The following is a 13926-nucleotide window of genomic DNA, read 5'->3' as shown; positions in this document are numbered from 1 at the left end:
AACCAGTTCAGCTACACTATCCTCTCCCTTTTCATAATAGTGGTAGCACTACAACTGCCAAGTGTCCCTTAACTGCCCTCTTACATACGGATAGGGTATGTATGTACTGCTATTAGATAACCACAGCTGGCTTGTGCCAGCTGCCGGGCTGTTTAACTGCGGTGTAGGTGCGGCATGAACTCTGGGACCCTCTCATCTCGCAGGGTCCTACAGTCTGCATGTCTACACTGTAATTAAACAGCGGCCTCTTAGCCCCAGCTGGGCCCACCTGAGAGGGGCCAGCCCTGGGTTTTAATTGCTGTGTCCGACTCTGCAGCCATCGAAATAGCCTAGAAACTGCGGCGTCCCCCTGTAGCAGCGGGATTCTCAGCGTGGGTTGCGCGCCGCCTCCCGCTCCTTCCCCTGCCGCCAGCTCTGCCCCTCCTGCGCCTTCAGTGCTCCGGCCCGACGCTGACTCGACTCTCCCCTCCCCTCCCCTGCAGCCGGGAGGCGGTGCCAAGTGAGGGCGGACTCCGGGCAGAGGCGTCAGCAGAAGTTACCGAGCATGCTCCGCTCGCCGTGCAGCGTAGCGTAGCCTTCCTCTGCCGTCTCCTTTTTCCCCGGGCCGCCTGTCTCCAGCCGGGCCGCCACGTGGGGGAGTGCGCCGCGCTGCCAGAGGCCGGGACCCGCCCGGGACCGGAGCTGCCGCCGCCGCCGGGCTAGGTGAGGCGCGCGGTGCGTGCGATGGTGGTAGTTAGCGACGCCCCATCCTCCCGCCGCCGAGCCCTGTTGTCAGCGATGGTTTGTCATGTGGCGGGGCGCTGTGCAGCGGCGGGGCTGCGGATTTGGGAGGCGTGGGTGGGTTTGCCCCTGGAGCCGTTTTTTCCTCCTCCTGTCCGCTGGAGTTTGGGAAATGAAAATGTAAGAAGTTTCTGCCATGTGGCTCGCATTAGTTAGCCTGGCGGCCATGATCTGTGCGTGTGATTTAATTCACCGCCCAGCCCTTTAGATCCTCCCCCAACGCGTTCACAAGCCTGTTTATTTTCCTGACTCCCCCACCCCAATGCGTCTCCGGGGTCTTTCTCCCATCCTCCTCCTCCTCAGTTTTTCTCAATTTTCCTGTTTTCCCTGTCAATCTTAGTCTTTCTTTCTCCCCAACCCACACTCGTTCTTCCCAACCAGCCGCAGTCCCATGTCAAAGTTGGGATATTCTTGAAATCATTCCTGTACAGCTCCCCTTCCTCGTTTTTTTTCTGCTTTACATGCGGATCAGAGAGGCTGTGTAGTTTTGCAGTCACAACGGTGGTTGTGTCGGAGGACACCTGACATCTTGGGGTTTTTTTTTGTTTGTTTTCTGAAGAAAATATTCTGGTTTTATGGAGGTGTTTAGTCACCTTGGAATATGAAAATTACAGTAGTAAGCAGCCCAAGCAGGAAGAGGATGGACTAGGTCAGGGTTTCTCAAACGGGGTCATGACCTCTCAGGGTGTCACATGGTTATTAAATGGGGGTTGTGAGCTGTCAGCCTCCACCCCCAAACCCTGCTTGGGCTCCAGCATTTATAATGTTAAATATAAAAACCATGTTTTTAATTTTTAAGGGCGGGGGAAGGCTCAGTCAGGCTTGCTGTGTGAAAGGGTTCGCCAATACAAAAGTTTGAGAACCATTGGACTGGGTAATCAAATAGCCCTTTTCTATCACTTCTGCTTCAGAGAATCTTGTAAGGATCTGATGCGTGTGTACGCTTGAAGAACAAAAAGGATCCACTCTTTACAATTTCAGGTAGATTCAATGGGTCTGGGAACCTTTTTGTAGACCATCAAAACAATGTATTGTGTATTGGCTGAACTAGCACAGCACTGCTCTTCACTGGAGTTAATATAACCCTTTAGCTGACTGAATAGAGGTCTAAGTTTTGGAAATGAACATGCTAGAACTTTCATCCAGCTGGATATGATTCACTGACAATCATGGTCTGTGTGTGTGTATGTGACTACACATAGTTAAAGCATGGCATAAAAATTGAGCCATTGCTTATTACATTGTCCTGCAGTAGTGTTCAAAAAGCACTGCTAGACTAATGGTCAGTGACAGGGAAAGTCCAGCATCTCAAAAAACATTAGAGCTGTATACCATTGGAAGTGAAATCTCTGTTTTTCCAGCAGCATACTGCATTGATTTTAGTCTTGTCGCCCCAGGGCCAGCTCTAGGTTTTTTGCCACCCCAAGCAAAAAAACAAACAAACAAACAAAAAAACCCCCAAAAAACACCTCCCAGAATGCCGTCCCTGGAATTGTGCCGCCCCAAGCACGTGCTTGGTTTGCTGGTGCCTTCAGCTGGTCCTGTGTCGCCCAATGAAGTACCTAAACATAAAATGACAGTTTGATTACGCCTTTCATCCTTCCTTGTACTTCCCAAAATATTACCAAAGTTACTCTTTTGGTAACCTCAGGAGCCAGAAAGTGATTCTGTGAACCTAATACAACTTTAATAGCCATTTCCTCTTTGAGAACTTGGAACCCTGCTTCCCACTGGAGTAAATTCTTAATCTGTAACTAGTGCTTTGTGAAATAACAGCTGCTTAAATCTTGTGGTGAGAGTGGAGGAGAAAAAAGCAACATGGTAATCAGAATAAGGTGATTGTAAGATCTAATATTTCATTATCTTAGTGACTTTGTTGGAACAATACAAATCCATCCAGTACTGTTAACTTAAGGGTTGGGCAATTGGAAGGAAGAAGGTACGGCCTTGCTCGTTAAAGATATTTATTTACAAATGAAACCCAGTGTTGGAAAAATGCTGTCTGCTTTTTAATTGTATGACAAACCATTCTGAGTTATTGCACTGTGTTAAATGTTTCTTTAAAAGTCATTCTAATGTAAACAGTCTCCCTGAGAAGTTGTCAAATTGCTTTTTTAAAATCAGATACTTCAAAAAACAAAAACACCAAATCTGTGATTGTGTTGGAAGATAATATCAAACTAAAAAAAGCCAAAGAATATCTGATGTAAAAATATCAACCATCTCATAAAAACTCTGGGCATCTTATGTTCTTGGCACCGCTGTACATCCTAAACTGAAACATGCTGTTGTAGGTCTGAGACTGGCTAACTTTTGAAAAAACTTTTCAGGCATTTTTACTAACCATGCAGCGCAAGAAGGTAGACAATCGCATTCGAGTGCTAATTGAGAATGGAGTGGCTGAGCGACACAGGACATTGTTTGTTCTCGTTGGAGACCATGGCAAGGATCAGGTAACTATCAGCCTAGGACCAGATATTTTCAGTAGCTCTTTTTAGTTCATGTACAGTCTGAGTCTGGGCTGTGGGTTGAGAACCACAGCTCTAATCAGCACACAGCTGCGGTCCATGTGACATCCTCAGGGCCATACAGGTGTAGTATACATATTGTGTGGGTGTGGCCGACATAACACATGGAGAGCTGAATACACAGCCAACAATGATAAATAGGTTGAGGTATAAATAACTTGCACCTTTCATAAGGAAGGAAACTAATTTCTAGAGCAGCAGAGATGAGAATCTTATCTGACAAGTTAGACATTCTGTAATTGAGTTAGTATACTGTTCATTTTTAGAGAAGTTTTTCTGTAAATATACTATGCGTTGTACCTAATAAGGATGTAAATGCTGTAGAGTGTGATATTTATATTAGTACTGACCATGAAATAATAGAAACACAAGGAATATCAATAATGCTTGGAAGGATGTAACTACACCTCTACCCCGATATAACGCGACCTGATATAACACAAATTTGGCTATAACGCGGTAAAGCAGCGCTCCGGGGGGCGGGGCTGTGCACTCCGGTGGATCAAAGCAAGTTCGATATAATGCGGTTTCACAGCGTTATATCTGGGTAGAGGTGTACTAAGCATCATCTGCTATTTTAAAAAAGCTCAGGAAAGATGAAATAAAGTAGGTAAAATAAAGAAGAATCTGAACTCTTCGTAAAGGAAAAAGACTCTCTACTCCCTTTCAAGGCTGGTCAGAGTTTCCTTCATTTAATTTGAAGTGGTAAAATTATCCTCATGTTCTCCTACAAATTGTGTCACCTTTGTGACTCAAGCCAGGTGTTACCTATCCAGTTACCTTGCAAGGTTCAACACAGTAGAAATCCTACTGGAGTAATTTGTAGAGGCAGCATTGTATGGAAAGACTTCTCCCATACATCTTCCCCTTTGGGCTCTCAGTGGTTGTTCTAGTGAGAGAGAATGACTAACACTGCCCAAATTCAGACACCCCCATCTACTACATAGGGGTTGAATGTGCTGTCTCTGCAATGCTGTTATCGTCTGCTGATGCAGGTTTCAAGAGACATGGGGAAAAGTTACCTTTGTTTAAAGGTCTGCCTGTGCAGTAGACAGTGAAGGCCTTGTCTAAATGCAAAAGTTGTATTGTTTTAAATGTGCTGCTACTATACTACACTAATATAATTCAGGCGGTACAAACCGCCTCTGCAGTGTAGACTCATTTATAGCTTATTCCTGTAGAAAAAAGAGAATAAACCATACCAGTATAAAGCACCTTTATAGTGATACAACCCCTAATGTGGATGTAGTTATACTGGTATAACTCCGCTGATAAAAAAAAAAAAAAAAGGCACCCCTATTTGACAGCTTTTACACAGTTTGTACACCAGGCCTAAATAAGCCATTACAAACAAGTTATTTGGAAGGAGACACCAGTTTGTCTAGTAACTAGTTACTCATCCTTTCCTCCTTTATGCAGTGTGCAGCTAGACATTCAGCATACATATAAACCTTGTGATGTTTGAGATTAATCTGCTTTGTATACAGAATGCTTTATTCTGTGTCAGATATGTTTTAAAAATATGGCAAAGTGGAACTACATAGGAAGGAATAATTGAAGCAAAGAGTTGGTAGCCCTCACTTTGCACAGATCTGCTTTAATGGCTTGACGGGTTTTGCACTGCCCATCCAGACTTTAGAAACGATCCCCTTTCCCAGCAGTTCTGCTCCAGGTTATAATCTGCAGCATGCCTGGCATGGAGTTCATGTTCTGATGTTCTGGGGGCAATACAAGGTGCTGGATGTGAGTTGTGCCATCTCCTAACTCCTGTTGATACTGAGCACTTGTGCAATATAAGTCTATTTCTAAAATCTGATATTTTCCGCTTGGGATTTAAAAAAATGTTTCACTTCATGATTGTCTCCTCTCAATGCAGCTGTTGGTTAATGTGCCTTTGTTTTTGTAGGTGGTTATACTCCATCACATGCTATCTAAAGCAGCTGTGAAGGCCAGACCCTCAGTCCTGTGGTGTTACAAGAAGGAGCTGGGCTTTAGCAGGTAAGAAGTTTTTGTCTTTCACTCTTTGTGGGGAGTCTAATGCACTCCAAGTTGTGAAGCTGATCTAAGGGAGCTTCTTGTCAGGTCAGCTGTATGTAGGTCGCATGATTCAATCGAGTCGAGAAACTAGGCTAAATCCTGTGGTGATTGTACAAAAGTTTCAGTGTAATAGAACTGTTTGTTTTGATGTGAATAGTGTGGCAGAAGTATGGAGCTGGGAGCCAGGAACTGCTGAATTCTAATCACAGCTCCAGTGCAGAGTCTGTGGCCTGGTGACCCTCTCTACCTTAGTCGTCCCGTTATCCCGTTCCCCCCCCCCCCCCAATAACTTCAGTAACATTTAGGCATGGTCTATACCAGGCCTGCACAACATGCGGCCCTTGTGGACTCACTGTGCGGCCCGCGGGAGGTGAGTAGGCAAGCGGTGGGTGAGGGAGGGGGGGCTGAAGAGGCAGGCGGGCAGTGGCGGGGGCTGAGGAGGCAAGGCAGGCGGGCAGTGGCGGGGGCTGAGGAGGCAAGGCGGGCGGATAGTGGCGGGGGCTGAGGAGGCGAGGTGGGGAGCTGAGTGGGCGGGCAGTGACGGGGGGTGAGTAGGCGAGCCAGGGGTGGGGGCTGAGGAGGCGAGCGGGCGGGCAGTGGCAGGGGGGTGAGGAGGCGAGCCAGAGGGGTGGGGGCTGAGGAGGCAAGTGGGTGGGCAGTGGCGGGGTGGGGGTGAGGAGGCGAGCCGGTGGGGTGGGGGGGGGCTGAGGAGGTGAGCGAGGAGTCAGTGGCTGACCTGTTCTACTGATCTGGTCTGGCTCCCATCCCCTCTCCAAGGGTTGCAGCTGTCTGGAGGTGCTGCCTTCCTTGCCTTCTTCATTCACACCTCATTCATTCAACAGGGCAATTGATTACAAAGTTGGGGGAAGAGCTTGTACTACTTCTAGCAAAAAGACATTTTTCTTTTACCTTAATTATACTACCTTAGGGGCCAACTATAACATATTACCAAGGTTCAATACCGCTGTTTCGGTGGGGCAGCACTGGGGAAGGAGCGTTTGTTTCCGTGGGGCGGGCGGTGCTTGGGGGAGGGGGGGGAGTATTTCAGGGGAGCTGGGCAGCGCTGGGGGGATTGTTGTGTTTTGGGAGGACTTGGCGGCGCTGGCGGTGGGGTGGTGGTTCAGTGGGGCCGGAGGGGTTCGGCCCTCAGCTGTTTTCTTTGGAGTAATATGGCCCTCGCCGCTTTACGAGTTGTGCAGGCCTGGTCTATACGTAAGCATAGGTTGACCCAGCTGTGTTGCTCAGAGGTGTAACTTAAGCCCCAGTATAGATACTGTTAGGTTGACAGAAGAACTCTTCCATTGACCTAGCTGCTGCCTCTTGGGATGGATTAACTACAGCTTGGGAAAAACCCCTTTCATTGCTGTAGCAAGTGTCTACACTATGGCACTATCATGGCACAGCTGCAGTGCTGTAACATCTGTAGTGTAGACAAGTCCTTAGAATTGGATGCAGACTGTAGGCCCTCATGTCAAAATCCTCGACTTAAGGGGGATCTGAATCTGTACCTACAAATTTGGGTTCAGAATCAAAAGGGGGCCTGTTTTGGGGATTTTCTTTCTTCAGATTTGGCTACAAGACAACTGACATTTTTCAAGATCAGTTGGTCCTATTTGATTTCTGTGATTTTGGGCTGAAATCTCTTAGGAACAGTTGATGAGTTTAGCACTGTGAACCCAAACATTACCCTTGGTTTACTCTAGAGCCTGAACTCTGGAACCCTCTTTTTAAATCTCAACCAGATCTCAAACAGCCTCCTCAGCCCAGCCCTCTTCCCATGACAACTCCCATATAATCGTTTTTTTTCTTTTCAGCCACCGTAAAAAGCGAATGAGACAACTACAAAAGAAGATTAAAAGTGGAACTTTAAACCTAAACCAGGATGACCCTTTTGAGTTGTTTATAGCAGCCACAAACATTCGCTACTGCTATTACAATGAGACCCATAAAATTCTTGGTAACACCTTTGGCATGTGTGTACTCCAGGTAACAAATTTATCATTTAGCTTAAAAAAAATTACACTAGAATGAGAGTCTTCTTTCCCCTGGACCATTTACTGCCTTTCTAGCAATTTAAATGCCTTACAGGAGAAATCTTTGTCTTGCTTGTATTTTTCAGTGATGATGGCTCAAGGTATTTTGTATTTGTTGGCAGAATTGTTGGCAGTGGATTTGTTGGCAGAATTGTAATTAGAAGCAAGAAAACACTAATGTTATAGACGCTTGCCTTCCAGAGATTATAGAGAGAGAAGGTGGGTGAGGTAATATCTTTTATTGGACCAACTTCAGTTGGTGAGAGACAAGCTTGGCGCTCTCACCAACAGAAGTTAATCCAGTAAAAGATATTACCTCACCCACCTTCTCTCTCTCATTTCCTCAGACTGACATGGCTACAACTACACTGCATACCTCCGGAAATATGTTTTATGGCAGTTTGATTCCTGTTAGTCGATTCCAAGACAACTGGCAGACTCATGACAACCTTGAATTTGTTTGTTACTGTGTTTTTATTTGCTAGGATTTTGAAGCCTTGACTCCAAACCTGCTGGCTAGAACTGTTGAAACAGTGGAAGGAGGTGGAATTGTGGTGATTCTCCTCAGAACTATGAACTCACTGAAGCAGCTGTATACAATGACCATGGTATGTTTGATTAACAAGCACCTCTGATCCTTTCCCACACAGTGGTGATCCAGAGTCTCCAGACATAGTGCATTTCTCTTCAGCTTTATATTATATGCTGAGTCATCATTTAAATGCCCGTACCACCTCTCACCTTACTGTTATTTCTCTGCCGTTGTGTACGTGTCTATACCATTAGGCAGTTCTGCTTAATAAGGTGACTTGAATTCCTCCTAGACTGAGGAATCAAAGGTGAGAACGCATAATGAACAACTTAATTCTTTAGATATAGAATAAGGGTTCGATTCTTCTCTGGGACCTCAGTGTCACAAGATATTAATGATCTCGGTCTGGGCACTATACAGGCAAATGGAATGTACAATTTTTACCCTTTTTGGCGGGTGGGGCGGGGTGTGTGTGTGGGGGCGGGGGGAAGGCACATTTGCTAGAATTTTATTAACTTGAAAAGAAGAGCTCAATTTGCCAAATTCATACTTACTGTTAAATAGGAGCAACTTCACTACTGATAAAATCTCTGAAGTGTAACCTATTTATGCTGAATATATTCATTTTTCAGCTAGGGAGTTTCACTAGTAGTAATTGAGTCAGCACTTGAATTGGAGAAACAGTTTTTTTCTAGCTTCACTGATGAGGCATTCACCATGGGGTATTCAGCCGCCGCATGACTGGGCCATAAATTAGACAATATGATGCAATCACATAAAGTTCAGGGAGTAGATAAGGCTGGCGTGGAACTTAGTGCGGGGAAGGGTAAAAAGGTGGTATTTTTAGAGAGGAATTTGGAGGATAGGGGAGATGCATGGTATACAGGAAAAGGAAGTTTTATGCCGGGGAAAGGAGAGGCATTAGTCAAGAATGGATGGGGACAGAGGGATATTTGATAGTCCATATCAGGGGTCGGCAACCTTTCTGAAGTGGTGTGCCGAGTCTTCATTTATTCACTCTAATTTAAGGTTTCACGTGCCAGTAATACATTTTAACGTTTTTAGAAGGTCTCTATAAGTCTATAATATATAACTGAATTATTGTTGTATGTAAAGTAAATAAGGTTTTAAAAACATTTAAGAAGCTTCATTTAAAATTAAATTAAAATGCAGAGCCCCCCAGAACTGTGGCCAGGACCCAGACAGTGTGAGTGCCACTGAAAATCAGCTCACGTGCCGCCTTCGGCACCCGTGCCATAGGTTGCCTACCACTGGTCCATATGAATTATATTCCATATAAACTGTGCTCTAGCCCAAAGATTCCTTCATGTTTCAAAATTGTGAGACTGAGTGGTCTTTGTCTTGTTATTTCAGGATGTTCACTCACGCTACAGAACAGAGGCACATCAGGACATAGTAGGGAGGTTTAATGAAAGGTGAGTTGTTAGGAGTTTGAAAACCTAAGTTAACAAGTCTACATTTGCAAGAAAGGCATCCACAGCAGTGTCTTGTTTCAGGATTGGCACAATGTCCTGTTAACTTAGAATAATAATGTATGTGCCTTCTTATCACAGAAGTGGCTGCAGTGTGTGTGTGTGAGTGAGTGTGAGAGAGACAAGTAACTAACTTGTCTCAGCCCAGCTATAAAACTGTGTAAAAGCAGGACCAGATTGTAAGTGCAGCGTCTGGAGAGAAAGGGAGCCAGGGTAAATAAACTCTGGGGTCACCAGTGCTGTATTTGAGCTGGCTTTGTCTGATCATGCAGGTTCATTCTGTCTCTGGCCTCTTGTAAGAACTGCATAGTGATTGACGATCAGCTCAACATCTTGCCAATCTCTAGTCACATTGCAAACATAACACCAGTTCCTCCACAGTCTCAGGTAAGTGCATATATTACATATTTGATTCAAATAGTCTTTTCCAAGGCAGAGATGCAAACAGTATTTTAAAGTTTGATAAAGATGAGGTGGTTCTTCCCCACTAAATAGCAAGTATTAGTCTAACCTCAGACTAAAGGAGAGCAGAGCCAATTCTAAATTCTGGACTTGAAGATTCAACTGCTTCTTATATCTGGCAAGCAGTATCTATCTGAGTGCTATAGTGATTCAGCAGTGAGTGCTCTTTTGAATCATTGCTGAAAAAATCCTCTAGCAATTTGATAGGAAGCATTGTGCTGCTGGCAATGCCAGCTGTCAGATGAGAGGTTGATCGCTTATAATGGCTGAATATCTTTTGGCATGTTTTACAAATGTATCAGGGTTTAGCTCTCTGTCCTGAGAATATTACTGTCTGGGTAATTCTGGTCACCAGAATTCCCTGTAGTATGTTAGATGCTTCTCCTTACTTCTTGACCTAAACTGTTGAATAATATTGCTGTTATGCACTTACTGCATTTCACTGATGAAAGAAGTGTCTGTGTATAATCTGCAAAGTTTTGGAAGCATGGGGAACAGAAGATGCTCTAAACTTGTACATCACTATTTGCAACAGAACTTTGAGTTATTTGAGTCCTGAGAAGTTCTGATCCATAGACTGAAGATGACTTACCAAAAAAAACTTTAGAAAGATCTAGATCTAGCAATAATCTCCTCTTCTTCTGAGTTAATACAGCCTATTGTACCAATAATCAATAATCTAGAACTGAGGCTGGGTTGATCATTCTTTTAATCCAAGTCCAGAGAGGACTAGATTCACACCTTACCTGTCCCTCATTCTGAAGGATGTATTATAATATGTTGGACCCAAATGTATGCCCCATCTACAGTATAGCTTATTAAATTTGCAATAGAACTTCTCTTCCTGCCATATAAAGGTATGACCGTTGTGGAGGTAGCAGCTGTGCTGAAAGGTCCCTTATTAATCCTGCTTTGTTAAATTCTCTTGTTTCTAGGAGGATAACCTCAGGCCTCAGGATCTGGAGCTGAAGGAATTGAAGGAAAGCTTGCAGGATACGCAACCTGTAGGAGTGCTGGTGGATAGCTGTAAAACTCTGGATCAGGTTGGCATGGTGTTAAACTGGGAATGCTGTTCTACTGACAGATACCCCAGCCATTCATGTTTTTGCCCCATACTGTTCCTCTGAATGAAAAGTTCACAAGCCAGTGCTGCCTCTTACAGGAAAGCAACTCTGTCTTGGCTTGCTTGGAAGAGCTAATGTGATGGGGCAGCTCAAAGGCAGGTGTGAGAGGCCTCTTCAAGCAGCTTGACTTTCCGTAATGAAAGGAAGGGTTAGAATGGAAAGAGGCTGAAGAGTTGTGCTAGCAAGCTCACTTACCGAGAGGAAATGGCATAGGGCTCTCAGAGCATCAGATTTGTGATAAGTGGGCAACTGAGCCACATGTTCAAATCGTGGCATGAGTTAACTTAGCTCTGCTACCTTAAGAGGTGGTAAAATGGGCTATCAGGTAATTTATTTTGTGTCTTACATTTAACAACTTAAACTCCAAGTCCAGTCCATGGATGATAAAGATTCCCAGCTCTTTCAGTTGAGCAAGGGCTTGTCTTGGTGGCCTTGTTCAAAACGTCCCCATCCCTGGTGTGGTACAGAGTGCTGGTTGTGTACAGTTCTCCTTGCAAGAAGTAACTTTGCAAGCAGGTGATTTGAGAAGGGCTGTGAGATCCTTCTGAGTGAAAGATGCTTTGGCAAAGGCAAATACTTATTACTCTTGCGATTATCTTCACCCTTCCACAGATTAAAAGGTGTATGTGTCTCTAGAGTTAAAACGGGCCCTACTTTTCCCTTGCTTCCTCATGATACCCAGTTTGTAGGGTTGGTTTGGGAGTACACTTAGCGGTTAGAGCTGAGACTGGGATTTAAGATTCTTCCCATTGACCTGCTGTGTGACCTTGGGCAAGTCTCTCAACCTCACTGTTCCTGCCATCCCCCAACTCCACAATGGATCAGATACTTTTCTACCTTACAGAGAGGTTCTGGGACTTCCAAGGGGAGTTAGGCACAAATGACAGGAAAGTGCTTATGAAAATCTCCTGGTATAAAGTGATTTAAAGTTCTCAAGTAAAACATGTTCTTGAAATCCACACTATAATAACTATCATTCTCTGTCTTGCCCAGCCCCATTTTGAGAGCTCAGGGTGCAAGTATGTTCTGAGATTGTTTGGCCAGTTTTAATGTCTCTTATTCATCGTTTCCCATCCTGCCCCCTAATGCCTGGAAAAGGGATGTCAGCTCCCATTAGTGATACCATTCAGTAAATGTGCACATGGCTTTATTGCTCCATTAGACACCACTCCTGTGTTTGTTTCCTATTCACCAGGCAAAAGCACTTTTGAAATTTATTGAAGCCATTTCTGAGAAGACTCTGAGGAGCACCGTGGCTTTAACAGCTGCCAGGGGACGTGGTAAATCTGCTGCTTTAGGATTGGCTATAGCTGGAGCCGTGGCTTTTGGGTAAGCTTAACCTCAGCTGTCCAGGCTTTTATTTGCATTTGTAAATAATGAGACGGCTGAGAAGGATTTGAGGTGCATTTGTGGGTCAGTAATATACATATATTACACAATCCTTTATATGCATTTTGATGGATAGTTGTATTGATTTCCAAATCTTTCCATTTTTATACTAACAGGAAATTTTAAATTTTTTAAAGTCAGAATAATCACATTTAAAAAAAAATTAAAGTAGGCAACTAAAAATCAGTCCTCAGTTGTGTAGTGAAACCAGTGAGCAATAGAAGTTGAGGATATAAGTGTGGTGAACTCTGACAGTGTGCTTGGATCTGTATGTACCATGGGACTATTCATGGGTTCAAAGTTAAGGTATTAGTAAGTATTCATAGGATCAGGGCTCTACTAGGTAAACAACGTAATACTTGTGTACATTGGAGCAGGTGTCCCAGGAAATGGAAGGGCTTACAGTTTTAATTTTTTTGAATTTACCATGGTGGCTTAATGTGGATAGGGTTGTAGATTCATACAGATGCAGAAATGATGAGATGGGGTGTCACAATTATTTCATTTTTCAAGTATCAGTCATCAAGAAGTGATGAATTTTGCTAGAGCTAGTAACACAGGAACATAATTCTCAAGTGACTTGTCTGTACATTTTGATTTAAATATTGAGATTTATCTTTTATCTACTTTTGTGTGGAGAGAGAATTGTACTATTGCTGTATCTAACTAAAGTCACATCTGTACATGTAATGAAGTCCACTGTCCTTTGTATGTGAGCTCGAGTTTTATTAGATATCTGAGAATATTGATTTGCTTGTTTTAGAAATAAATGCACTTAATATATGTCAAAAATAGTAATTTTTAAGTAGCCATTCTCATCCTGATATAGTGATGGGAATATTACAATAAATTAACTAATTTGCTTTAGTCACTGATTCAGGTTCGTTCATAGAAGGGTAGATTAATTCTTGTTAACAGTAAAAAGAACTTAAGGTTAGATGATGATTTATTATTGATCACTGACAAAATGCTGTTTGGTACAAAATGAAGATGGCCATTGGACCATACAGCTTACAGTCAAAAAGGTGAGGTGGAGCAGACAGTATGCACTGGAGACCCCACTCGGATAACTAAATTTGAAAACACTTTTAGGATTCCTCCTATTTCAGGAGAAGTAAGTGTTGAATGCAGGAGTAGAGAAGTGTGTGCTGCTGAATACTTTGGCATAGTGGTACACACAGAAGTATCCTATAGGTGTGGTAGGAAGAATGTTTTACTTTAATTGTTGCTTTCTATTACAGTTATAAATCTGCCTTCTGTAAACTCTTTTTATGGTTTAAGATTCTTAGTATATGTAAAATTTCAGTGTTTTGTAATATGTCTTACGTGCTCTGTATAATATGAACTGAATCATTCACTCTGCTTTGGATAAAAGGATTTAAAACCCTGTTTTGTTTCCTCAACAGTTACTCCAACATCTTTGTGACATCTCCCAGTCCAGATAACCTTCACACACTATTTGAGTTTGTATTTAAAGGCTTTGATGCACTGCAGTACCAGGTAAGGAGAGCAGGCTTTTACAGTGGTTTCATAGAATTGTGTTTTAGG

General features: G+C 43.5%; 1 protein-coding gene across 2 annotated transcripts in view; it reads left to right on the top strand.

Annotated features, from left to right (window-relative positions):
* Positions 1–341: 341 nt before the first annotated feature.
* NAT10 (N-acetyltransferase 10) overlaps positions 342–13926 on the top strand; it is a 35481-nt gene continuing 21896 nt past the window's right edge. The window contains exons 1-11 of one of the 2 annotated variants that reach the window (XM_039536895.1): positions 342–702; positions 1692–1761; positions 3111–3233; positions 5215–5306; positions 7160–7331; positions 7864–7986; positions 9285–9346; positions 9676–9790; positions 10801–10908; positions 12185–12318; positions 13785–13878. In XM_039536895.1, the coding sequence (XP_039392829.1) occupies positions 3126–3233; positions 5215–5306; positions 7160–7331; positions 7864–7986; positions 9285–9346; positions 9676–9790; positions 10801–10908; positions 12185–12318; positions 13785–13878 (1008 nt within the window). In that variant the 5' untranslated portion in view covers positions 342–702; positions 1692–1761; positions 3111–3125. The remainder of the gene's footprint in view (positions 703–1691; positions 1762–3110; positions 3234–5214; positions 5307–7159; positions 7332–7863; positions 7987–9284; positions 9347–9675; positions 9791–10800; positions 10909–12184; positions 12319–13784; positions 13879–13926) is intronic. The other variant, XM_039536896.1, reaches the window with a different exon arrangement.

This window comes from Mauremys reevesii, linkage group 4 (assembly GCF_016161935.1).
Source record: "Mauremys reevesii isolate NIE-2019 linkage group 4, ASM1616193v1, whole genome shotgun sequence".
Classification (NCBI taxonomy): Eukaryota; Metazoa; Chordata; order Testudines; family Geoemydidae; genus Mauremys; species Mauremys reevesii.
This window is presented reverse-complemented; position numbering and strand designations above follow the sequence as displayed.